The sequence below is a fragment of the Anguilla anguilla genome, chromosome 4, assembly GCF_013347855.1.
Source record: "Anguilla anguilla isolate fAngAng1 chromosome 4, fAngAng1.pri, whole genome shotgun sequence".
NCBI lineage: Eukaryota > Metazoa > Chordata > Actinopteri > Anguilliformes > Anguillidae > Anguilla > Anguilla anguilla.
The window spans coordinates 25968164-25996012 of NC_049204.1; the positions used below are offsets into that span (position 1 = coordinate 25968164).

The following is a 27849-nucleotide window of genomic DNA, read 5'->3' on the forward strand; positions in this document are numbered from 1 at the left end:
GAAATCTCTTATGCCCTACTCTCATCTCCTCTGGCCTCTAATCTTCACAGTTTTGATTTATTTAATGAGGGCTGTCCTCTGTGCTTTCCTGCTGAGTAATGTCCCACTCTGCCTCGAATCGATAAAGGCTGAACATTTTCAATGTCGCTCAATGGACAAGAGCAATGGACCGAGGCCTGTGAAAACATTTGACGTCACTACCCAGAGTGCATTGCAATTAAACGGCGATGGTTTTCTCTAACTGATGTTGTCGTGTCTAGGAAACGACAGAGTTCCACGCCAATCGCCAATCTGTAGAAAACAATTTCAGGAGGGAAAAGACACAACAGCAGCAAGCTCTTCAGAAAGTTTAGACTTTATTGCACAGGTGCACAAAGCCGGATCAATTCAGGGGAATTGAACCTCGATTGTCAGTTTTGCATACATTTTATACACAATTTGTGCCCACAACCCCCCTTTAACACATTTCTAAAAATATCAGCCATCTGGTCTTTTCTGGCACAGTAAGGAGTTTCACTTTCCTGTTCGTGGGTCAATTTGACCTTTTTGGCATAAAGATGATTTTCGGTCCTTATGATGTTCTATTTATTCTTATCATAGTGGACAGGTGCCCCAAAACTGATTTTTAGTTCTATTGATGTCTTTAATTAGTCTATTGATGTTCTTAATTAATCTTCATCAGTGGACAGGTACCCCAATTTTCCCTTACTTTGTACTTTCCCATTTACGCATACACCACGTCATTGCTGTCTGTATTTTTCCAATTTTCCCTTACTCTGTACTTTTTCACTGTGCATACACGTCATTGCTTTCTGTATTTTTCCATTTACACATACAAGTTCATAGAGCTATAGCCTCCTGTACCTTTTTTACTTTATTCAGGTTACACATGGGTCACTGTAAAGTATTAGTTTTCTAGCATATCTAGTTGGCACTAATTTTCTGCTGAGTAAGTATGGTTTTTTTTAAGCCTTCTGCGTTTGCCTTTTTTCTACAGTGGATACTGTGGTTTCTTGCGTTTCCATAAGCTTTGCTGCAACTACTGATATAGAGTTATTGGATTACATATTGATTATATTAGTATATAGTTATACATGTGATATATGAGTGTATATAATTTTTATCATGAAGCATTGAGAGTTTGGAGGAAACAGTCTGATCAACATTGATGGGAATACCTTTAACTTTAACATGTGACGTCATCACACTCATGGGGAGTCTCAAAATTCTCCTACAATGTCCTAAATATGTTATAAACTAAATAAATTTAGGAGTTGTGATTTACAAGTACAAATATAAAATAGTTTTGGCACAACACAAACATATTAACATAAACAGGGCTACTAAGTTTGATGGAAGAGACTGAATCAATGTTTTACTGTAGCCTACATCAATATAAGCTGAACTATAAGGCCATCAGTGCATATTAGGCTATTACACGCACACCAAAAATCGTCCCCATGCTCCTAGGTACGTAGAGACAATACAAATACAATATGCAGTGCATATGCCTTCATTTCAAATGGATTGTCTACAATTTAGCTTTTTGCTACTTTTAGAATCACAATTGAAATGTGCCCTGCTGCTTTTGTACAGGCTCAGCAAAATAGTTAAGCTCATGGTACAATCAGTTGGATTTGTAGTTATGTTGCTAACGGTGAAGAATCCCTGACTTCTTTACGTTCTGGGCACATGTGACTGTTAAGTGAATCTTTCGCTATTTTGGTGGCAGCAATTTCGACACAAGCAATATCAGAAGCGCTGTCCTAAAATCTCTCCTTACCGCGAAGAGTGCCTGACCCACAAGCGTAGAAATGTGTTGCCACGGCGGTACAATTACAGAGAAATACCATCTTTGGGGAAAACAGGCACATAACGTATGCTGTCACTGCTTTAAATCAAACCTACCATGCATCAACAAAAAAAAAAAACAACTTCACAGCACCATATTTCTGAATTCCCCTCCTCAATCAGAGATAATTTGTTTAGGAGCCCCAAACCCATAGAAAAATTCCACAATGCATTATGCTACATCCTCAGCTTGCTTAGACTTTAGTGGCTATGCCTCGGCTCACTTTGTTTTGTAGTGGATCATGAAGCATATGTACACAGTCGTCAGTTTCCCCACAAGATCCATCCCAACCAATACAAATGGTTCAGACACCTGGGGCTGGTTGCACCAGCTGGACGTACGCCTGGTCTTACAGAATGTGCGCGAGGTCAGACGTAATAAATAAACCTGTTCCACAAACTGGGCATAGCTCTACACCTGGGTGTAAACTCTGCACCTACTATAGGGTAGGCGTAAGTGAAACTTTGGGCTATTCTCCTAGGTAATGCTCTTTGCGAAAATTAAAACAACAACCGCATGTGCCGCGTCTCATTTATAGATTGCACAACTAGTTAGCTTTCAGATGCGAGAGAATATTGAGAAACCGGACAAATCCTCTCGATACGCATGCTGATGTGAGTAAATTGGACGCTTTTGTTTGAGCAGGGTTGAGCTGTTTCAATGAATTGATTGGCTCTCGCCTCAATTAGAGCAGGCCTCTGACCAGAACAGTACGCTGTCTCCGGCACTGCAGTTACTAATATCTTCCACATTAAATGGTGATTGATTGTTTTTCCTAACTGGCGTTCTAAATATAAGTTTTAAAGTAAATAAATGTAGGAATCGTTTCCACATTAAACTGCCACCCAGACATAAAGATAAATGATGTGGTGATGCAGTGGCAAGGATCTGCCCATAACGCACGCATCTGGCCAAGGTGTGTGAGGAAGGAAGGATCCAAGGGACAGTGGCTACTCTCTGAAAAATTGCTAATGACACCAGTTATAGCCCCTAGGAGAGAGCAAGAGCAGCATCACAATAAACTGCACACAAGAAGACGATGCATCATTGAGCGCTGCATAGGCGTCCTCAAGCGCAGGTGGGATTTTTATGGATCAATTCTATTTAGAGCTTGTTTCACAAAATCGATTTGCAAGGATTTTCACAGAATTTACTATCTTGTCAAAACTTTTTTACGAAAATGCATCGCTTGTGAATTGCAAATACAAGTGCAAGTAAACAGAAATCAGTGCCATACCATATGCCAAATTCATACTTTCAAATCTTTCAAGGTTTCACTGTTTGCATGGGGAGATGAGGATGGAGTCTGAATGGGTCACCACTGTTGTTAGTGCCACAGCTGTTCTGCACAACATATGTGCTAAGAACGGGGTACCTTTCCCGATGGAAGCGCCGGTGTTAGAGAAGGCTGAAGAGGAACATCAGAGGGAGCCTGCTGCCAAAAATGATGAGACTGGCTGACTGATCTGAAATCGCATAATTCAGCTGATCCAAAGGCCCTAAACTGACATATAGCCTAACTATAACCTGACAATTGCCAAACTATAATCAGAGAGAAACGCCATGAGCAGGTCAGCGAACCTGTCAATAACTTAGGTAGTCAAATACTAAATGGTTTATAATCATTGTAAATAAATGATTTATTGAACAATCTGGCATATGTGAATAACTGAATAATTTATAACAGATGGACTAAAAACTAATTTTTTTTTAGGCTTATACACATTTATATCAATAGATACAATAAATAAGTCAGAGTTTTAATAAAAATAACAAAAAAGGTCTATAACAATAATCTGAACAGAAAAAAAGAGCCAGAAGCTCTCCAGCACTAAAGCTATTCCAGTGAAAGTTTGTGGTTCTCAAGTTACAGTTTCTCTTTCTCCACCCGCATCTTCTTTGTTTCTATCTCCACTCAGTATTTCCTTCTCCAGTGGCACACTCTGAAGGTCAGGTGGACATTGTTTTCTCCTCTGGGTGGATGGAGGCTTGTGAGGCATTGTCATTGTCCATTGTTCTCTGGGGAGTCACCGAAGTCTGTAATTAATAAAGGGTGTGAATAAGGATGAGACAATCAATATCACTATGCATTGTGCAAATAAACATTAAAGGTTATTTACTCATCAAAAATTGATATCACAGTCATTAATGCAAGATATGATAATGGAACATTCAAAATTGTTGATAGTTAATAGCATTAATTATTCAAAATAAACTAAATCGAAAGCACTTTGAATGCAAAAGATGGACAATTAATTAGGCTAAGTACTAACATCTAAGTTTGTTTGTATAATAGTTGCATGTAGAGCTATTATAAGACAGGCTTTGCGTTTAGATTTCTGTCTGATGCCATTATTGCTTCGCACCTATTAAGATGTAGTATTTACCACTTTTTACTCTGGGACCTTTTGGATGCCCTTTTTCCCCCAGTTTTATAGGTGGTTATTTAATTATTGTGCATTAATTAGTTATAAGGGGGCCAAATTGCTTACATCTATTTAAATAAGCTGCAGTTATTGTTGTAAGTAGCCAAAGAAAAAATGCTGAACATTGCTAATAATTGTTTAGAGCAGATTTCTGAATTCCGTTGTTTTGCTAAAACTAATTATTGGCATGTCCAGAATGTTAACATTTTTACATATGTATAACAAAAAAACATGTTTTAAAAACAGTGGTTTTCTGATTGAAAACTAGTACTATAGTACTGCATATCCTGAAAACGCTGGCCAAAATAATGCTAAATTTTAATACTGGCACATGCATAGGTGTGATTATTATGTTAAGATCCCTAGTTAAGCAATGTGGCATTGTTTACTCTTAACACACATGACAGGCTATAGATAGCCTAGGCTAATTACCTACATGACTCGTGTCCATCACATTGGAGTCCGATTTCAGACAGCTGTTGGGGTGTGTGGGCCTCATGATCTCCTTTTCAGCTTAGGTTTCAGCAGTTTCCAGTCCTTCCTCTGTACAGTCGACACCGTTCAGCCCACTAAAAGCTGGCCAGTCTTCTCCATACAGGTCCATTATAATGGTGCTTGTACAGTGATATTTTTGATGCCAGTCCTCCACCGGTTGGGGGATTCTTCATCACACGTGAATGCCGCCTCGCTGCTTGTAAGAGGTCTTTCCACCTTTTTCCTGGCCACTTCCTGCGGTCTGCATCCAAATCCTTTTTCTCCACAGTTGTTTACAGCTTCAGTTCTGCTTCTCCAAACTGCCTGCTTTTTCTTATATGTCTCTGTTTGGATGTGAGTATCTCCATATAATTTGAGTGCAATTCGATTAATTTTTCACTTTTTAATTTCTGTCATAATATGTTAATTATACGTTAGTAAATTATGTTAGTTATGTTAGGTATGTTAGTGAAACGATTCATGGGGCTCTGGAATCTTGTCATAGCTGGGGTGTGTGGTTTCGGTACAACTGCGTTGCGATCAAGCGGCAAAAACCAGACTGCGTTTTCGAAGCTCACTTCCTTGTCTTGTTGAGAGGCGTTGCTCACTAGTGCTGTACGGTTGGCTGCAGCATAGGTGTTTCAGCCACCCGTTTTAATGTAAGTTAAGGGTAACTATACGGTAAAAATATGTCCATAATTTTTTTACGCAAGAAAAAGTAGTCTCAATAGGTGTTAATTCTTTGTCTAATATCTCCCCATATGCCAATATGTCTCCCCATATGCCAAGTTATTGTGCTATTTGGACAAGACAGTAATACTTTGAGGACGAATCAGTGACAGTTTGCATCACTACCGAGATACGGTAGTATCTCACGCAGTTAGTGGACAACCGGACTTCATGTCCCTACTTCGCAGTCTCTGGCTCCAATTTGCACAACATGGCAGCGCTCACAAACTACTTTTCACCAAGCCCATGGAGAGTCAATGGGTGACGTCACAGTGACTCTCATATTTTTCTACAGTCTATGGTTGCGATTCATAAACATGCATCCTGGACTTAGCTGCGCCTAGTTGTAATTTTAGATGGTGAAACAGGTGTAAATATTGAACACAACGTCAGACAAATTCACCAACAACTTCACCAACAAATGCTCCAGGCCCACACAGAATATGTTTCCCCACTGGACATTTATGTAAATCAGCTAATAAAGACATTGAATACACATGCAAAATGGACATATACAGAAGTGCACTCATTCAAAAACTCTAAACTTTGCAGCCTCAGTATCTACTTCACTAGTAGATCACTGGGTAGTGTGTTAGCCTATGGGATTTTTGGACAAGTGAGAGGCCTGGTTTCAAATCCCACCTTGGACACAAGAAGACCTTCAACTCATTACACTGGCTTGCTGAGTAACTAAAAATAAAATCTTCATGGGAAACTATATTTCTTAAATCCAAATAAAATACACCCACACTTCTTCACGGCAGGTAGGCTATATATACTCTTTAAGTCAAAACAGTCCCATTCACCACTGTGCCCGTAGCCTACAGGTACCTACTTTTTAACTAGGCTACCTTAGCTACTCTGCAATTTCTAAATTAATGTTAGCTAGCCCTATAGGCTATATCCTCTACCAACATACAATTAGTAGGTCTGTCATATAGGCTACAAAAGGCCATTAAAAACACTTCAATTTAAAATTATGACATACACTTTTATTTATTTGTCATTTGTCGTAAATGAAAAAATGAGTGAATCTATGCCTATGTGTTTCTTTCAGCTAGTAGGCTATGTGTGCTTGCATGCATTTATGTGTATGCATGTCTCTCACAGCCCACATTTATATGCATTACTAGTATTAGCCTACTTACTCATAACAAACACAGTACAAAAAGAAATGATATCTGATGAAAAACACATTTTCAGTGTAAAAAAAAAAGCTGAGTTACTCACACATTCAAAGCGCCGTCTATAAGTTATTAATTCAAATCTATGCCTGCCATAGAAACATTAATATCTAAATTACGTCACATTACAACTATATTGGCACACAAATAAAAAAATCACACAAATTAAACAAGCTGTATTCCAAATCGTTTCAGGTAACTTGGCCCTGTGTACAAGCATACAGTAGATTAATGGGGTTAACGTGTGTGTGGATAGGTTTGCAAGATTTAACATTTATCGAATTGGCCTAAATATGTCAGAAAGGATATAGGCTATATAAACATATCCTTTCTGGAGGAATATCCTTTCTGTAGTTATTCAACCAGCAGTTGCATGCATTCATTTAAATGTCTTGCATGGGGCATTTTTTGTTATTTGACACTTTGAGGCGGCACAAAGTTTGAATGACCACATTGTCTACAGATCGTAAGATCGATTAAAAAATACAGGGCCAAGTTACTTGTTAGGAAACTTTGGGTAGCATTGCTTTGGAATACAGTTACTTTAATTTGTGTGAGGTAGATAGCCAATATTGTTTCTTGTAACTTGCCGTAATTTTGATATCAATACTTTTCGGCAAGCAAAGATCTGACAATGACTTGTAGACAGTGCTTTGAATGTGGGAGTAACCTGGGATGTTTTGTACGTTAAAAACGTGTTTTTCATTTTTTTTTATGTATAACATGTTTATCGATACGTTCTGCTGTCTATTGCGCGAATACGATACGACAGGTGCTCTCACGCTAGGCTATGTGAGCTTGATAGCGTAAGGTTTATGAATAATTAATTTTCCTTAAGTTCAGCAAACGTTAAATAAAGTTACCAATCGTATAACAAATCGTAAAATTTCTCTTTTAAAAGTCCACACATCTTGCTAACTATCTTAACAATATCAAACATAGAAGAAGACAAAGTATGGCTCTGGAGCTAGTCTAACGTTAATATTGAAATACGGTTAACGTTTGCTAATACCGAAACAAAAAAATTGCAATAGAGTATGGAAACTGTAGTTGCAAACCTGTTAGACATGCTGATGGACAAGGGCATCCACTAAATTTGAACTAGTTATCACATCAACGCTGTAGCAGGAAAGTTATATATTTCTGTAACAAAACAATCCGAGTGCGGCCGTCGGCTGTGCAACTGCGTTTTGGTATGTCTCGTCTCCATGGAAGCGACTGCAAGTGCAAAGATAGTAGGGAAACGAAGATGCACAACACGCTGGATTTCGGTCCATGTAATTTTTGGCCAATCATTTACCGTTTAAGGAACGGAAATAAATAAATTTACAAAAAAAAAAGAAAAAGAAATAAATGGGTGTTCGATATTCATTTTAAAAACAGAAATCGAAAACGAGTTATTTGTCTTGGTGACTGATATTAAACATAAAATTACATAAACTGAACTTGCTGTCGATTTTAAAGTTTATCGTGTTATCTGATTTCCGTTTTCTCGAGGGAGAAGAGTCCAGGCTACAGAGCACCCCAGGGGTCAAATGCAGAATATTAATATATATGTATGTGCTGTTTTTTCACAAGCAGGGTTTTTGTACGGTGTAGCATATATGGCATGGTCTGTTCATCGTTCTTCTTAGTATATTTGTTTTTTAGTTTATTTTACTGCATATTGTTAATTATTTCAGTGTTTCAGCAAGCAAGAATAAACTCAAACTGGAGAAATGTGAGAAATTGCAGAAATGGAAAAAAAGAAAAAAGTAAAAATCAAGGAACCTGTGATACCCTTTGACTGTGACAAACACCCAGCCAAAATCATAGCCTGAGGACTTCCTCTTTAATCTGAAAAGAACTTACTACATACAAGCATCAGAACACATTACCACCCATTTACAAGCATCAGAACATACTTCCACCCATTTTTCCATGACTGTGTGAGAACTGTTTTAGAACAGCCTTGATAGACAGTCACATTAAGGAAAATTTAAAAGGAATGGGGAATATTGCTCTTAATACTGTGGTATGTCTGGATTGGTTTTGCTCCCTGTAATGTGGATACATATGATTAAAATGGTGAGTTCACCCAAAAAGGAAATTACGGTATGTTTACACTTACCCAAAGTGCTATCTATCCATCCAGATTATTTTGCTGAGTTTTTAGATATCCACTGCAGCTCACCCTGATACAGTGGACCTCAACAGACCCATATTTGTCTCTTTCTAAATAGTATGCCACATAATTCTGAATCTGTTGTGCTTTAATAAAGTAAATTGTTTACAAGTTGCTATACTGAAACTACCACAAACGGTCACATTCCATCAGTCATGCCACCACCATTTAAATGTCATACTAGCCCACCTGCATGAGAGCTTGGACACACACAGTTGGTGTACTTCAGTAGAATTAGCAGTTCATGATGAATCCATGCAGAAATTAAGCTCTGCGTATCTCAGCAAGTAACCATGGGTTTATATTTGGAAAGAGACGATAATGTTGAGTTCTTGGAACATAAACTTTTGGTGCATTAAGCACCACAAAAATATTGGTCTGTTGAAGTCTCTTGCATCAGGGTGGGCTGCAGCAGATATCCAAAAACTAGCAAAACTATCTGAATGATAGATAGTAGATAGAAAGTGGAAACGTACCTTAATTTCATTTTTGGGTGAACTGCCCCTTTAACATGAAACTGCATAAAGCCAAATCTGTCCTTTTCTCATAGATTATCCTTATAGCCTAGGACAGTAGTTCTCAAACTCGGTCCTGGGGCCCCCCTGTGTATGCCTGGTTTCATTCCAACCACATTTGCAATCCTAAATTTTTGAAAAGCTGTTTATTTTTCTTAATTATGTGCTTTTCAGGTTTTTAGGGATTATCGTTATCCTCGTATTCCACATTATGTCAGAAATAGCTATGCAAGCCATGCAGAAATGTCCCATGTTCATATTGTGCTATATTGGAAGCAATTTCATTAAAAGAAAAAATTTCAGCTTGTCAAAATTCTGGAACTGCAGCTATGGTTGGAAGAAATACCAGCATACATGGGGGGGGGGGGGTGGCAAGGAAGTCAGAAGCAAGATGGACATTGCATTGGTGGGATTGATGGCTGTAATTACAGTGAGTGAACAAGCTGCACCTTCACATTTGAAAAACATACCTTTGTTCATGACTAGATGTGACTGAGTCTGATTAGCTTAACCACATCAAACAGACCCGTGGTACTTCATACTAATCCCTGACGGGGTAATTCAATACATAAGAATTAATTCTTATTTCATTCTTAATTAAGTCAGGACCACTTCAACTCCCATGTAGACAAACACTAAAGGGGTGAAATCTCCCAATGACAAACAGACTGAACGGGCCAGGATGGAACCAATGAAAGCAATGGCCTTCCTTTACGGCAATGTTTGGCATCCTTCTTTCCTAGAATCTTGACAAAAAGTAAAATATTGAAGGTCCATTGCTGAAAAACACAATCAATGCATGTACATTGCCGGCAGAAAACAAATCTACATCATGAAACACAACTAGGTGAAGTTCTGCAGCTTATTTTAAGATACAATTAATCTCCTTCTCATGTGAAAGTCAAGAGGATTGACTGGCTTTTCAAGAAACCTTTTCTGGATGCAAGTGGGAAAATAGCATGTTGGTCTCAAGACTGAAGTTGTTTTCCAAAAGTGCATAGAAGGAACATAGAAGAAAATAAAGAAATATCGTAAAAATATAAAAACTACCAGAGTTAAAGCTATTTTGGGGATTTTTTGATTTGCTTTTCCTATGGAAAGGACCATGCCTTTAAATCTTTAAAAGATTTCCAATAAAATACAGTATTTTCCATTCTTAAAAAATGCTTTAACAAAATATGCTTTTTTTCAAAATATTTTTCATTATGGGGATAAATGGAAAAGACCTTTTTACTATTTTTTTTTTTTTACAACTTATTCTTGTTTAAAAACCTGAGTTTAAAAAAAACAACAACAGTTGAAGGGTTTCTTAACATCTCTCCCAAAGGAGGAGTTTGCTTGGCAGTCATTAGACCAAACCCAGTGCTATGAAATTCATAAAACAACAAGCCAAGACTAAGTCTGCTCATGACAAGAAAGTCTGACATGAATGTTGCAGCAGCTCAGCCGGAGTCACAATATCAGCAGTCAGCTCAAAGACGGTCACATGACATCTGGGCTGGGCCGGGCTGACTGTGTCCCACTGACGAAGTTGTAGACTAGAAACTGTGAAGTGCCACAGTAATGTGTAGCAAAGAGCTTGCCGTCAGGTGTGGGGTCAGAGAAGGCAATCTCCTCCTTGTTTAGGTGAGATCCATAGATGAAGTTGTTCCTGTGAAAGGTATACAGAAATACTGTTGCAGATACCAATTTTAGAGCACAATTTCAACACAGCGATGCAGTGTCCTCAAAGTAATTCTAATTCAAAACACTGAACAAGGTCAAGCTTATTTGAAATGTTAAGACTTCAAATACAATCTTGCCCTCTTATATCGAACTACAGAGTTAAGCTATAATTCAGTGATAGAAAATTCCACCCAGCTTACTTAAACCACTTAAATTCTCAACATTTTGTGACAGACACGATATGTTAGTAATTTGTCCTCATTTGTAAACTGCAAGCTGACTTCAGAAGGAGATGCAACTGAAATATGTGTAGCATGAAGGGTGTGGTTTCTTCTCCAGGCGTATTAAGGCAACCTGACCTCAGGCATTCAATCATGCGTGAGGCAATTCCCTTCCTCCTCATCATGCTGAAGACCCAGATGCGGCTGATGCCACAGACGGCCGGCTCAGGGACGGTTGAGCAGCACCAAGCCCTCTGCTGCTCAAACATCACCTTCTCCCCCTCTGAGCCCTCGGGCGTGGCCTCTTCAATCACCCGGAAACCCTGCAGACAGATTAACAGACACATCAGCATATGCAAAGAAATGCATTTGAGTAGCACTGTACTTTGGTCAGAGGATAAGCAGATAAACCAAGTTTACAGAGGAGCTTGATGACATAAACCACTGAAATGACACAAAATAAGATAATGGTCTGCCATTTGGCTGCGTGATAAATGTATAAGAAATATTCTACAGCAAAACACATATTGGATGTTGAGTTTCTTCCAAAGTGAAAAAAAGACAGAACGGGCATAACCATATTTTAGTCAGTACTATTCATCAGTTTTACATCCCCATTCCCTAGCCAAAACAACTATTAGAAATATTTTCTATTTGGTCAGGCATGCAGGTTTGATACTTTTTAGTAATAGTCACAAACCAGCACACCATTAATCACTGGACACTAGGACTTCATCATTCCCATGAAGTTCATGCATGAAGCGCTAATAGTATGCCTAGCAGCCAATTTGAATTGCACTCCACACTCACTATTCAGCCTGTGTGCGTAATTCTATGTTATTTGCATGTGAAATTAGACAACATTGATTTTTATATTTTAACAAATTTATTATTAGGGCTCCAACCAGTGATGATTATTATTATGACCAAATGATAATCATTAAATTTGCAGAGGGCATGTCTTATTACAAAATGCTAATAATTCATAAAATGATTGATGTAAGGTTATTAAACTTCGTATTTATGTGGCACTACAGAGATTCAAATTTTTTTTTTTAAATACACAGGTACCGTAATTTCTACATGGTGAATCATGTATAAAAATACCATTAAATAAAAGCTGAGAATATGCACTTTAACCACATGTGAATTGTTTGCTTATAAATTTATAATTGTGGAGTATAGACCCAAATTTTTAAAAATGTCTTTGTCACAAACATTATGGAGCTCACTGTCAGCAGGTTGCGTCCAGCTAGCCCACTAATAAATAGAAAAGTACAATCGCTGAAGAAACTAGTTACTAGTTGCTAGTTTTCCACTGACCACATAGAGCAGACAGTGCTGGTGCCTGGACTGGAATGGTGCAGCGAGTCGCCGAAAAGTCACAGAGAAGAATAATAATAATGAAGACTCAAGAGAACATAAGTGTGCTGCCTTCAGCTAGCCCACAAATACGTTCACTGTCAGATAACAATACTATGTTGCTTTGCAAGTACACTAATAATACTAGGCAACACAACAGGGTGTCCTAATAATAATTTTTATCAGTAGCCAAGGACTGAAGGTGCAACTTTGGGCCTTGGCCCGCTAATAATAATAATATCGAGCAATACAATAGGGTGCCTTGCACCATCAGCGCTTGGCCCCCTAATAATACAAAGAAACACAATAGGGTACCTCACATCTTCAGTGCTTGGCCCCCTAATTAACAACAGAACTGGAAGCACATACATGAAATTTCACACTTTGCAAGTCAAACGTTGCAGCTGAGGCAATCAATTTCCAGATGGTTGACTGCTGGGCTTATTTTTTTGGCACTTGGAGGTGTTCTGTCCCCACTTTGAAAAAGTTTCACTTATAGCTGCCTCAGACAAGTTTTGAAGGCTGCAGACAAATTCCTCAAATCAAGAGCCTTGTTGCTGCGCACAGCCGCCACCAGCTGTTCCTAGGTGTAAGCGAGTTACAGATGCGATCAGGGCCCACTTTCTGGCAACCAAACATGAGCCACACCTCCTGATATTTTTTAACTTGTTTTATTTTCTCAACACCAAATCTGCACTACTCTTGTAGTGTGAGCATATAAAGACGAGCTTTGTGACTGATGATCAAAAACAGCCAATGAGCGTGCAGGATAGCCATGTGCAGGAAGCTGGAAAAAAACATGGCACAAGAGCAGTTTCATAGGCTTCAGGAAAACCAGCAGTCCGCTGTCTGCACTGATGCATGAGATTGAACAGAGGCTGGTTGAAAAACAAAACAATACAATACTTATCACAACCAAAATGAAAAAGAAAATATGTGGCAAGAAAATGCCAACAGCCAGATTCAAGCAAGACAGCGGTGTACAAACATCCCTTATGAACAAAATTTTGTGAAAGTCCTGCAGTTCGTGATCCCTGGCTGTTCTGTTGCCTCACTACATCCGTGAGTCAAGAATGGTTGTGTAGGCTGAGCCCGGCATTAAATGAAGCACCAGAAGATTTGTCACATGCTGGAACAATCAGAATTTTGGATGGGTGAGTTGCCACCGCCTACTGTCAGATTTAGCAATGTCCTCAGAGCACGTGCATGCAAACTTTTGGTTTATTTTGGGTTCATAATTAAATTTAACATGTGACCATTTTTAGCACTAAGATAGGCTAACCTCTACTGGGTAACTTAGGGTTAGGGACAAGCAGGAACACAATGTATTAAGCTGGTATGAAATATAATCTAATTTTCTATTCAATCTGACACACAATGCCTTCCATAAGCCTGTGTAATTATACGACTCAAGATGGTTACATGTTAATGACAAAACACCAGATTACCAATTTTTGGGTGCCACAATTATCTATAAATGCAAAATAGATAAGTCATTGACCATCTTGCATAACTCACTGTTTAGTCTTACTCACGGTGTCACTATACATTTGTGCTGTGAGTGTAAATGTATACTGTATGCTTTGTCCTTATTTCACAGTTACTGCGAAAATATTAAATCTAAGCACCACATGGCCTCACTATTAAGAACTGAGCTATGGGGCTGTGGGACTGCGGCTGGTACACTTGCTGGGCAATGCGTAGATTGTGGTAGTGCCTCCCAGGGCAAGGGAATGTTCAGTTTGCATATTATTGCTCTCTAGACTTCCCTGCTGTTCAACTGGACACCTGTGCTGCGCTTGCTAAAGCTACACATGATATGTCTCCCTCCAACAACAGGGTAAACCAACCCTGCTGTTTGTCACTATCCATCAATGATTTATATAAGGACTTCCAGAGGATTATTCATTTCCTTTGCACCCTTGTTGCAACCGCTTGTGCACAAAAAACACATAACCAGACGCAACAAACATTTTATGGCAATTCAATAATTAAGCAAATTTTGCATATAAAATATTCAAATAAAATTATTGCTGTTATTTTCTGGAATACAGTAGTTAATTGAAATTTTTTTGGTCCAGTGATTTGTAAGTAGGAGAGATAGCCCCCAAACTCACCTCCTGAATGTGCTCTGCAATGAGGCATCCAGCCACCTTCTTGTCATTGGAAATGAAGAGGAAGGTCTTAGTCTGGGAGGGACACTGTGTATCTACCTGCTGGAATCCCAGATCACTGTCCACCATTTCACGAATCTCCTCCACCTGAGACAGGATCAAGAGAATCTGTCATACATAGGGTTCTTACAAGGCTAAAACTGACAGAAGCTTAACAAATGAATGGGATACAAGGGGGCCTGAATGTGCAGCACTAACAATGAATTCAAAATACTGCCAAGGAATCAGAAGCACCCGTGACTGGGATGGCTGGTATGCCATCCCGCCAAGTTACAGCTTGGTGGGGAGGCATGCCCCATACCTATACAGCACAGAGAGTTGGGCACTTTTCAGGATTCCCTAAAAAATAACCACAATGACCACAGACTCTCAGCCCTTAAAAACATTACTCTGTACCTTCTGACCCCATTTCAGCAAACAGAATTCACAAACAACTACACGTTCACACACTAAATATGAGGTGCTGTTGTGGAAAAAATAAAGCTGCTCAAAAAAAAGGGGGTAAATGAACCATTTTGTGCAAGAGAGATCCAGTTAGCCAGCGAGAGCAACTGAAACCCGCAAGAGAGGTCCAATGAACAGCACGCGTGGTCCATTCGATAGCCTGGGCGAATTAAATGCAGCACCCAGTTGGTAGCTTTACATTAATTAGCAAAATTAATACTTAGTATCCTAAGTTAGCTAGTTAGCCAAGACTTACATCATTAAGAATAAAGAGAGCACCGGTGCGCTAGGTAATCGCAAAGGGCCTGGTAGGCTAAGGAAGACCTCTACAGCTGATCCCAAACATACTGCAAAAGCAACAAGGAAGTTTTTCGAAGCCAAAAACAGGAAAATTCAGGACTGGCCTAGTCAATCACCGGATTTGAATTCAATTGAATACGCGTTTCATGTGCTGAAGAACTAACACCCAAAAACAAGCAGGGGCTGAAGATGGCCACAGTACAGGCCTGGTGGAGCATCACTGTAAGGAATTTTGGTTGATGTAATCTGCCTCAGCATGCCTGGATGTTGACTTTAACTGGGATAGACTTGGAGGAGATATGAAATGATGAAAAGAGGGTGGTTGATGGCCTACCAAAATCAAATGCGAGGGAGGGAGGGAGACGGACAGACACAGACACTCAGACAGACGCGCGCACGCACGCACGCACACAGAGAGGTGACGATGACCACTTGGTTAATGCAGGCATGAATGTTGATTTGGGATAGATTTTCAAGAGATGTGAAAATATAAAGAGGGGTGTCAAATACTATCCAAGACTAGGGAGCAGACATGCATACAGAAGTTACCTGCCACCTCATTAGTGCATTTTGTCCTCGGAAAAGGATGTAAAGCTGGTGCCTGCACAACACTGTATTATAATTGACCTACCTTGCTTTTACCTTGGATGTTTCATAGTGTAAGGAAGACTATTTTTGCTTAATAAATTTAAGTTAATAAATTGTTATTGACCTAAACGTTGGAACTACAAGTTTTACTTCACAAAGGACCAAATTCCTACAATCACCAGAGAAGATACTCAGCCCCTGGTGATGTCTATGGGTTACAGACTTCCAGCAGTCATTATATGCAAAGGATATGCGATTAAAAACTAAACATTAAAATGTCACAAACATTATAGTTAAATGGGGGATGATGTATGAAAAGTGCTGTAATTTTAACATGTTAAAACACAAGTGTATATAAATACCCTTTAATAAAAGCTGTGAACCTGCACTTTAACCATGTGACTTGTTTGATGATAAATCTAAAATTGAGCCAAATCAAGAAAAAAAAGCCTTTGTTGTCCCAAATAGTATGGAGCTTACTGTGTGAGTGTCTATATATATATATATATATCTAAGTGGGATGCACCTTCTTCAGAGCGTATTTGGGGTCATCTGGAAGAACCAAGATGACCTTGCCATCAGGATATTCTCCCAGAATCCTTTCCTTCTTCCATCCCTAAAAAAATGAAAAAAGAGAACGATAAAAATGATGTGCAGGAACTTAATTTGCATTGCATTGAATATTTCAAGGCGTGTGTAAAAAAAAAAAAAAAAAAAAAAATTTTAAGTATGTGGAAGTACATGCGTATTTGTGCATGCCTGCAGTGCATGCGCAACTGTCTGTGTGAGATCATGCTTATAAATTATTCGCTGACAAGCAATAGTCCACGTTCCAGGACCGTGCCCTTTCTCACCACATATCTGACAGCGCTGATGAACTGGTTATGGAATAGCAGGTGCTGGGACTCATCCTCAGGATTAGCAGCAGAGTATAACATGCCACACACACTGCATGTCACTGTGCCAAAGTTCTTCTGATCTGGGTCCTATACAAAAGACACCAACAGAGTTTCAGTGTTCATAGCATGCTAATGTTATTCTAATGATAGTCACAGCATTCATTTTTGTCAATAAACTGCACAGGTGAAACAGATTTGTTTGATGTTGACAGCATTTTTCACAATTCTCACGTTCATGGCTTGTAGTCCCTCTTTGTCCACATTCTTCAACCTCTTGTTCTCTTTGTGCGTATGGGTGTCAGACGAGGGACTGCTTCCAAAACAGGAGGAGGCTGTGTCAGGAGACACAGCATGGCTGCCATAGAAATAAAAGAAAACTACTGAAAGTTGCCAACATGTTGTAATGATGACAAAGATCACGGCAAGATATCAATTTTATAGAAATCGTGGGAAATTTTATCTTTATCTAAACTGAAAATACAAACTTTGAAAGGGCATAACTCCCATCCCGCTTAGTCTTTACAGTTGGCACTATTCGGGCCAGTACAGTTGACACTACGCATTCCACCAAACTCAGATTCGTACGTCAGATTGACAGATAGTGAATCGTGATTCCACTGCATTTCCACTGCTTCAGAGTCCAATGGCGGTGAGCTTTATACTATGCTTGGTACTGCACATGTTGATCTAAGGCTTGTGTATGGCCGCTTGGCCATTGAAACCCATTTCATGAAGCAATTGATGAACAGTTCTTGTGCTGACGTAGTGTCCAGAGGTAGTGTAGAACACTGTAGTGAGTGCAACTGAGGACCAATGATTTTCACATGCTGCACACTTTAGCACTTGGTGGTCCCGTTCTTGTGAGCTTCTGTGGCCTACAGATTTGCAGCTGAGCTATTGTTGACTTGCTCCTATACATTTCACCATAACAGCACCGCACTTAGTTGACTGGGGCAGCTCCAGCAGGGCAGAAAGTGCTGTTATTGTGAAATGAAAACATACAGGAGCAACAACAGCTCAGCCACAAAGCGGAAGGCCACAAATGGACTTGTTGGAAAGGTGGCATCATTGTGCCACATTGAAAGTCACTGAGCTCTTCAGTATGATGCATTCTACTACCAATGTTTGTCAATGGAGATTGAATGGCTGTTTGCTTGATTTTATGAACCTGTTAGCAATGAAATAGCCAAAACCACTAAATATAAGGGGTGTCCACATACTTTTGGAAATGTAGTGTTCTTATAGCCACTTGAACATGAGATTCCACAACACAACAAATTAGTGAAAACAACACGTTACCAGAGAAAATATCGAATACATTTGGCTTTCATGTTCATAACAGCGTATACTTTTTACTCAAGAAACAGGTCATAACGTTAATCCACTGATACTACAGTGGATTTACTTAGCACATCTAGGCCTACAAATATTTCTATGGGTAATAGGCCTATATAATGTAATGTAGACTTTCTATATGTGCCTTCAAATGATTATGTTATTGGAACTGCAGGTATGCCATCCTGCCAAGTCACGTCTTGGCAGGGCAGCATGCCCTAAACCTACACAGTATTGAAAGTCTGGCATTTTCAGGGTTCCCTACTGAAACAACCACAATGACCACAGACTCTCTGACCTTAAAAACATTCATTTCTGTACCTTCTGATCCCATTTCAAGACAGAGTTTCACAAACAACTTCACACATCCAACAATAAAGATTTTGCGTTTTTCCTTTTTCTGCATCACAAATGCTCCAGGCCACAAAGAAAGTCTCCTAAAAATATTATGTAAGGCCAATGAAAAAGAGTTAACTTCACAGAGATAATGTTCCACCCTGAATGACAGAGAGCTTAGAAAGCGAACATTGAAATTCCTTACGTAGTCACCCATAAGTAAATAAGATAATCAACACATTATTATTGTACATCAGCTGAGGCAGTTTCTGCTTATTTAAGAGATTTTGATATTTCTGACAAAGCCTGTTTTTCGTCTTTTTTGTCTGAACCCAATAGTGCCCTTCCTCTCATATCACACAATGCAAAAATTTGTTTTGTGTAGACAAAACCTCATTCCATATAAAACGTTCATTCCACCCACAAGTTTTCATTACGTGCATGAAATGTTAATTCTGCCCACTAGGTTTTTTTTGTTGACAAAATTTCACAATGTTCAGTCTATTCATGAAATTGCCTTCTGTCCACAAAATAGCTACACAAAACTGCATTTTGTGCAAAATATATTATGTCATATGTTTTCTGGGCTCAATACTTACCAGTTGCTAATTTTTGCTGTAATATACAACAAAGGCAGAGAACTTACTGGCCAGAAGTGTCCTTATTGATGAGATCTGCTTGTGCTGAGGGCCTCTGTTCTGATTCTGAAAAAAACATGAAAAGGTTTTAAGTTTGTATTCTTGGGATTATTCGTGTCCTGATATAGCACATGTTCTCAATGCAATGACAGGCTCCAAAGTAAAGAATTGTATCCTGGTAGGTGTTGAGATGGCATGGGATAACACATACTCATGAGCGTGCCAAAAGGGTAAAAATAAGCAGGGGGATGTAAAGCTACTCACTAAAATTCCTTGAAATTTCTTGTCACCCAATCGAAAGCACACAGTAGTACTATATGACTGTATTTTTTTTAATTTTTATAAATCTTCAGAAATACACAAACAATCACTCGTTCTTCGCAGATATTTCAAATCTGGTTCATGTGGCCAAACTACATTGTTCCCACAAAACTTATCACACTGAAGAAGGGTATGTTTGAATGGCCATGCAGAATTTTTGAAACAGATTGGCCTTTCAGTAGTGTTATCTTTTTTTTTTTTTTTTTTTTTTTTTTTAAACGTACAATTTATATATTTCCATATTTATTTATTTAATTATTTATTTCATTTTGGCACGTTTAGTCCTTCATAGAAATGTGCCATCTATACTCTGTTCTTAGAAAATGGCCAAAGTAAACTCTTTCTCTCCTCGTGCACAACCAACTCTCTAGAGGTCCTATGCCAGGGCTGATACTTCTGCAATTCCCTTCTCGTAGCTTGTACTAAGCCCCTGTAGCAAAAACAGGACACAGCCGCACGACTGGTCCAAAGCATTCTCATGTCACACCCCTCCACATCTCAGCTCCTATAAAGTTTAGAACCTTAGTAACAGCCTACAGGGCACTGAATGGAGCAGCTCCATCATACCTCCAATTAATCTTCAAACCTTACAACCTGATGCATCTACTTCTCTTCCTTCCTGTGGTTCTATCTTTCATTTCATTAGGGTCTGTCATGTTTGTAGTCTGTATGCATTTAAAATAATTACTTTTATTTTTGGATAGTGTGGTTAACTTGCACTAGTGCTGTAGTGATGTGGTGTCTTAATTTGTTGGTCTGGTTATGTTGTTAGCCAGGGCTGACACAAATGCTCATTTTAATCAGGTGAATGCACTTCTGTTTCCCCTATAATATGAATCACACTAGATAAAAATGTATTTGAAACGACTGTGTCAATACTTGTTTTTTTTTTTTAAAAAGATCAAATTCAGCTTTTTCAATTTGATTAAATACTGCACCTCATGACCATATAACAATACTTTCATTTAAATGATATACTGCTTACATCTAGGACATCAGTTTGTTTGAACTGAAAAATAAAGACTCCATACCACTGCTGTGCAGGTTACATGGCTTCTTGCCTGGTGTGGCTATAGGTGACACTATCGTGGGAGAAGAGGAGACTGGTCCTATGCAGCTCTAAAAGAGAAAAAAAAGAAGCAAACCATTTAAACAGCACAAACATTGGCACACCTGCGATGACTGATAAGCTACCAATTAAAAATATTACCAACATGACACACAGAAAACAGGCAGTCAGAAAATAAATCTGACTCACTGCTGTTGAAAAATGCATGTAGGGAAAAAGAGAAACAAGTTTTGAGCTTACCACATCTTCAACACCTTTGGAACCAGGCTGTACATTTATTTTCCGAAACATGGGTTCCATAGGGATGCGTCTTGGTTCCTCATCCACTCCATCTAGCACAAAATCATCAGGCGAATACTTGGGCCTGGGTGTGTACAGTTTGTATTCCACCACTGGTCTGGTCTTCAGAACAGTGACACCATTAGGCATAGATGGTGCCACTGCTGGAAGTGGTTTCTTGTTTATACTTTCAGTTTTTTCGGTCTCCTTCATGTAGGTAGTGGCTAAGCATGGAGCAGGACTCAAGGGAGCAGCAGCAAGAATGACATTAGGCTCTATAGTCGCATCATTGGAGAGCCTTCGATTTGTCTGCTCAGTCTTGAACTTCTTCACTCTAGTCCATGTCAGTTTTTCCCTCTTAAGTTCTGTCTGGCGCAGCCTCTGAAATCGAGTCAGCTTCTTCTCATGTGATTTCAAAGGTACTGTAATATGACTCAAGAAAAAGCGTTTTTTTTGGCTCCTCTATTGTCACAGTAATTGCCTTTTGGGCCATAGCAGGGTGTGGAGTGGTCTTGTCACAGATAGAAGATGTTGGGATGCTGTCATCTTCCTTCTCGGGCTTCAACTGTATTGCCTCCGGATGACTAGGATAGTCAGTAATATCCTGCTCTTCTTCCTCCTTCTTCAACTCCATTGTGTCTGATGCAATGTCCTCAGCAATTTCCTCACACAGAGCCAGGAGATTCAGCTGCTTAGCAGCTGCTTTCTTCATTGCTGCAGCCTTTTCCTCAGCTAGTGCAGCAAGACGGGCCTTGGTCCTGGCTTGAGGGTTCATCATCTCCTTCTTGGGTGGAGCAGGCCCGCCATCTGTCTCTGGCTTATCTTCTATCTCTGCAGGGTTAGCCACATTGGTTTTGAAAGACACAGCTCTTATTTCCAGTGATGATGGAAGGAGTCGATCCTCTTGCGCATGCATCTCTGTGCTAAGGGGATTGCAAACTTGAATGCTCACTTCAGACTGTTCCTCCAACACTTTGTGTTTCAAAGTACTCTTTTCCGCTGACTCATTATCTTCAGCTAAAATACAATCATTTAGTACAAGCAGACTGCCAAATTCAGCTGCTGACGTACCAAAATGCACAGCACAATTTCCCATTTTTGATGTCTGTGGGTCACCACATCTTTTTGTGTCCATTTTAAAGCTCTCTACATCACCAGGGATGCAACTCCTGTTCACTCCTTCAATTTCTGCTGCACATGAACCCTCTTTTGCAGTTAAGGATGGTTTGTAAAGGTTAGACTCCTTAATGACTTTTAAAAGTGCTTCCAAAGGTGGAGAGGACTTTTTTACAGACTGTCTGACCCCATGGCATTTGTCAACATTATCCTTTGAGCCAGAGAAAAGTTCTATCTGCCAATCTAGGGAACTTCTGGTCTTTTTGCTAGTCTGAGGACTGGACATAGAAATCTCCTGAAGGTTCTCAGTGCAACTGTATCTCCTCCTCAAGGCATGTTGGTTTTTTGTTTTTAAAGCACCTTGGTGCTTAGGTCCTTTCTTGAAAAGTAGTTCTCTCTGGCTTGTCATTTGAACATTACAGCTTGTGGACTCTGCAGTTCTACCGTAATTATGGTCTGACTGGACTGAACTAAGAGTTACAGGGTTTTCCATGCTGGTGAGACCAACCCTAGTTTTATTTTTTTCTGTTGGGCTGCTGGCTCTAGCTCTCTTGTGGCCTCTGGTTCCATTAGAAGGGAATTCTCCATTACGGAGAGTTCTAGAAGGGGTACGCTGTGCTCTCCGTCTTAGTGGCTGCTTTCTGATCCCTTCCTCTCCAAAAGAGGCACTGTCCCGTGACGACACTGAAACAGATGGGCCCAATTCTGCAGTTTTCTTGACCCGTGGCTTCCTTAAACCAATGTTTGTCCTTTTAGCTGGCTGGGTTGTAGAAGTATTCTTAGGAAACTGGTTTGATGGTGCTGCCCGTTTGCATGAATGAGTCCTTGAGGCAGTCCTCCTCCCCTTTTCGGTTTGGACAACCATTTTTGGCTTTTTCTTGATCACTGTCTTTTGGACTGTTCTCACTCTGGTTGAGCTGCGAATGGGTTTTGCTGGGTTTTTTGTATCATTCTGTGGAGCTGGAGGCTTCTTCCTGGCTCGGGGTGTAGCCAAAATCATTCTCTGTGTAGAAGGGCCTCTCAAAAGCTTAGTCGATTTCACAGAAGTTGAAATGTTTCTCTTAGTGGGCAAATCAGCAGCCTTTGGCTCGAGCTTTCCTCTCTTAGCTTGCGAGTCAAACGAAACCGTTCTTTTTTTAGGAGTTGGCATTCTGCAAAAAATTTAATACAGTAATGCAATATATCAGTAAGGTGCTATCAGGTGAAATGTAATATGACAAACTTCCCATTAATTATGAGTTTGGAAATTCTATAGAATTGTACACGATACACCTTAGTTACCTGTACATGAAAAACAAAGTATTTTCCTCATATTACCACATCATACACAATTTACATAGCAGAAGCATGCTAGCCGTACACCATATAACTAACCAACAATGCTAGCCAGTTAGCCGAGATTTGACTATTTATAGCCAGTTATTTGATTTAGGAATTGCTATATCTAACCAAGCACAATATAAAATGATCTAGCACAGTAGCAAACATTTCTAGATCATGAAAAAATACATTTTGAAGAACAACAAGAAATATGCTGCCTGCATATTTCTCAAATATTAATAGCTGGAGATACAGAGATGAAGTGCAGAAAGTGGTGGAGGACCACTCCATTCTATAAGGTTTGTATTCTATAAGGACCACGTCCAAAAACGCATGACATGGTCCAAGTCTATGAAGGAGGTAGGATTGGTGGGGCAGATTTGCAAATGAGATGTGGATGATTTAAAACAAACGGAGTGACCTGCAGACAACTGCTAAAAATAAGTTGGCTAGCCACAACACGTAGTGTTTCTCATACATTGACTTTCTTTCGGCAGCCCACCCTAACTGATTTGCCCCCACCCAAAAATATTTTTAGTATTTAGTTTATTTCTATAAACTACACCCACTAATCACCTCCCCCCCACACCCCCCCCCCCCCCCCCAAATCCCCAGTCAACAGTTTCTAGTTTACCATAATGCAAATACGGTTTTTAAAAAAAGCATATGTGCAACAAAAGTTCACTTCACTGAAGCACAGAATTACAGTCCACCAAACAATATGTTCATCCACAACATATGACTTTATATCATAATAAATCCATCCAGGAGATTGTTGTTGCTATTGATAGCTTGGATGTCACATCTGGTTATGGTGTTACCGAACCGTGGTGGACAACTGAACACATTGTTTTAACCCTACGTATTAAGAATTCTTTGTCCATGAAGACCGTTTTACATTCCACACAAATTAACCCCTTCATGCAATCCCCCTAGTGATCTGCACGCCAGCATGCCTAGATTGCTCAACTCAGACATTCATTGCTCCTGCAACCAAACTATAAGTTGAAAACATAAACTCTGTGTTCTAGTTTTAGTAGTAGACTATATAGGACAACTAGACTAGCACCCCTCTCTGCAGTCTCATCTGCAACTACACCCCCCACGCATGACACACAGGACAATAGTGTCTATCTGGCCATTCATAAAAAATATTCTTTTGTCAATAAAAGTTCGTATTCCATCATAGCAACAAGATAAACCCAACAACAGCCCTAAGATATGCCAATTCAGCAGTGAATACACTGCTCACTGAATAACTAAATAAACATGACAATTAAAAAAAAAATTTTACCATGTCATTCTACTGTCAGTATCTGGGACTAAATATGGAATAAATATACAACCTTACCATTGGCTTTACATGTAGAAATGTTTCTTTCAAGACTAAGTGGTCATATATTGTCTTGGACAATCTGTTTGTGAAATACACACTCATTTGTGACGCCTGGGTATCTTCCAAAAGAGCTCTGCGTAATACCACACACTTTCGGGACAAGCAATCTTTATGATCAGACAAGTGGAATGGCTCTTCCAGTTGTCCGATCGTACAAGTAAAAAATAAACGTGATCAAAAAAGCTGTAATGTATGAGAAAATTAACTGAAGTTTTAGCGTGTCTTTGTTTGCAACACACAGTCAGTTTCCCAGCTGGGTCTGCTTGCTACAAAGGCACATGTTAGAGAATACTCAGCTGCGTGTCTGTGCGGTTGTCATTTTTTCTACAGTCTTGGGTGAACTTTGTCTATTTACCTCACATGCACGGCACGAGTCTGATGCACTCCTCTAAACATTGCTAACTCAGGAACACCTAGTATCGACCACGCAAGGGGGGGACGTGTATCGACCACCTCAAACGGTAACATTTTTATTTTATATTTATTCTTGAGGACTGAACTCTGTTACCTATTAAAATGTAATTCTATTTCACTAAGTCACTATTTCTCATTTCCAAAAAAACTGCACATTCAAATATTGTTTCCTATTTTATCTGCTGATGATGCCAATCTTGTTCTTTCCAAATCACAAGACTCTTGTCTAGGAGGCAAAACATGGTTCCAGTGCCCGCTCAAAATTGTTCCAAATCAGTAAGTAATCTACAAATGTTACGATATTCAAACTCAACAGAAATTCAGTCAATACTCAAAATTGTTACAAATCAATATCATCACTAAAAAAATAGGTTTGTAGGTTTGATTCCCCAGTAGGACACTGCCATTGTACCCTTGAGCAAGGTACTTAACCTGCATTGCACCAGTATATATCCAGCTGTATAACTGGATACAATGTAAGTCGCTCTGGATAAGAGTGTCTACTAAATGCCTGTAATGAAATTGTTCTGGAGTGAGCATACTGATCTTGTATGCAGATTACTGGCAAGGCATTAAGCAAAATGATGTCTTTAGTTGATCAAGATTGCTTTTTAACAGTATACTACAGCTTGATATGTCATTACCTGAAGTTATTGCAGTGTAGCGCAGTCAAGTAATTATCCCATACATCTAAAAAAAAATACTGCTTATTCAAAAAAGATATGTAAGAACAGCTACTTGTCTAAACTTTTTCTGAACCATCAGCCCCTTCTATCATGAAACATCCAACTCCTGTCAGTTACATGCAATGCTACATATTCTGCAATATCATGAATATACAGACTCTTACCAAGGAGTCTTCAGTTTTATTTTCCTGAAACTCCCAAATTAAGTCTAATAGAGTACAACAGTCAAAAACCCTCACGTTTTGTCATCCTATGCCTCAAGAGGCCAGTTTTCTATTATACATAGAGGAGCTAAATAAATATTCTATTTGTATACAGAGGATGTTTAGATTAAGCATGTATGTTCAGCCATCATTAATTTGATTTGCTGGAACATTTTATTACATAGACCTATTTTCATATTTTCAGGTAAAATCCATAGGCCCTTCAATCTCATTTTAAGTATGAACGTGCTTGTAAATGGTATAACTGACTTCTTAGTTAATATTTTGAGAAAATTACACTGTTAGCATCAATTTGACAGAAAACATGATGTTCAAATCTGGCCCATCAGGACCAAATCTGACCAATATTTTCCTCAAAAATCACCAAAATGAACTGCTTGAGGGAGTTGTACCACCTAAAAAACACGACCCACATCTAAACCTACCATCCAATACTGCCAACCTTAATAAAGCACAAACTACACGTATCGTCTCAAACGACGTTTGATGCAACGTTGTCGCTCGAGATTCACAGGATACTGTTCAGACATTTTAGACTTCCTACTGCTTAATCTGACTAATTAGCTAGTTATCAAAGCAAGGTAAATTCGCCAGCCTGCCACTAGCAATAGCAGCACAAAACAATTATTTACGTTCAGTGAACAAATAAGCAATAGCAAACCATGCTAGCTAGATCTATATACATTATGAAAACGTAACTAACGTTGACGTGATTGCGGCGTTCTCCGTCCGTCTAACTAAAGCACAGCTACGCAATGCTAAGGATTACGTTACAGGTTTGGTTGAAGTTACAACGTTAGCTTGAATGAAAACAATTATGTTGTCTATTTTCACTAACGCTAGCTAGCATACTAGCTAAATGAAGCTAGTTGTGCTTAGCTGGACTTTCGACCTACGATATTTGGCGAGATGAACAAATATATCCTTGTTCATCGGAGTACGGTAGTTAAACAAATCTAGCTCTCCGTTTGTTATTTCAACCCCATTGTAGTTATAATATCTGCGAATCGAAGAATTCACAACACATCCCGATATAGCTCCCGTTAGCAAGACTACTAACCAAACGACTGTAGCCAGATCGAGTCCAAATGAAATCAGTGAAACAAGAAAGAATGAAGTATCTCTCTAGAACTACACTACTGTATAAATAGAAATACTGTAAAATAAAACAGCATTAATAAATACATGCCAAGACGAAGAGGGATGAACTCACTTTGCAAGTTAGCTCAGTCTCTCAACAACAGCGGTTTTTTGTATTTTTAATGTCAACTAAAGTTCAGCATTGCTTCCGGAGCCTACAACCCGGAACTCAAAAGATACTGGAGAAAAATATTTCACTCCCGTATCTTGTCCAGCGCCCCCTACCACTAGTAAGTGCAAACAATCTCTAAAATTACAAAGCGAGGTAGGTTCTGGAGAGTACCGAATACTAATATTCACAAATCATATTATTCACAAGACCATGTCTTTATGCATTTTAGATCACATAAATTTTTTTAAAAAAAACTCAACTTCCATAACCTGCTGATCATGTTTCCTTGCTCAAGCATCCTCCAGGAGCCTTCTAGCTCCTTGCTCCTTAAAGGAGCATTTAACAGATTGGAATGTCCTTGAAGATAGTGGACCTCAATCAAATTTAAAGTTATACGAGGAGCGAGGAGACAAGGGTAGATAAAATAAGCAATTAAAATGAGCCATGCGTTTTCACCCTAGACCGT

At 39.2% G+C, this 27849-nt stretch overlaps 2 protein-coding genes across 7 annotated transcripts in view; both read right to left on the reverse strand.

The window, feature by feature from the left end:
• The window catches only part of zgc:153738 (uncharacterized protein LOC558115 homolog), a 31445-nt gene extending 23492 nt beyond the window's left edge, over nucleotides 1-7953 (reverse strand). The window contains exon 1 of the mRNA XM_035413688.1: nucleotides 7724-7953. Coding sequence (XP_035269579.1) covers nucleotides 7724-7752 — 29 coding nt within the window. The 5' untranslated portion in view covers nucleotides 7753-7953. The remainder of the gene's footprint in view (nucleotides 1-7723) is intronic.
• Nucleotides 7954-8469: 516 nt separating this feature from the next.
• On the reverse strand, nucleotides 8470-27451 carry esco1 (establishment of sister chromatid cohesion N-acetyltransferase 1). 6 transcript variants are annotated; one of them, XM_035413694.1, is made up of 10 exons: nucleotides 27345-27450; nucleotides 20937-23242; nucleotides 20689-20746; nucleotides 19315-19372; nucleotides 17229-17352; nucleotides 16953-17084; nucleotides 16625-16714; nucleotides 14710-14853; nucleotides 11369-11553; nucleotides 8470-10995 (listed from the first exon to the last, which is right to left on the reverse strand). In XM_035413694.1, the coding sequence occupies exons 2-10, from the start codon at nucleotides 21186-21188 to the stop codon at nucleotides 10827-10829; spliced, it is 1212 nt and encodes a 403-aa protein (XP_035269585.1). In that variant the 5' UTR covers nucleotides 21189-23242; nucleotides 27345-27450; the 3' UTR covers nucleotides 8470-10826. The 6 variants fall into 6 exon arrangements, with proteins under 6 accessions (XP_035269585.1, XP_035269584.1, XP_035269580.1 ...); XM_035413693.1 differs by having other exon boundaries at nucleotides 20659-20746; XM_035413689.1 differs by lacking the exons at nucleotides 8470-10995; nucleotides 11369-11553; nucleotides 14710-14853; ... (3 more) ...; nucleotides 19315-19372; nucleotides 20689-20746 and having other exon boundaries at nucleotides 21356-23242; nucleotides 27345-27451.
• Nucleotides 27452-27849: the final 398 nt, after the last annotated feature.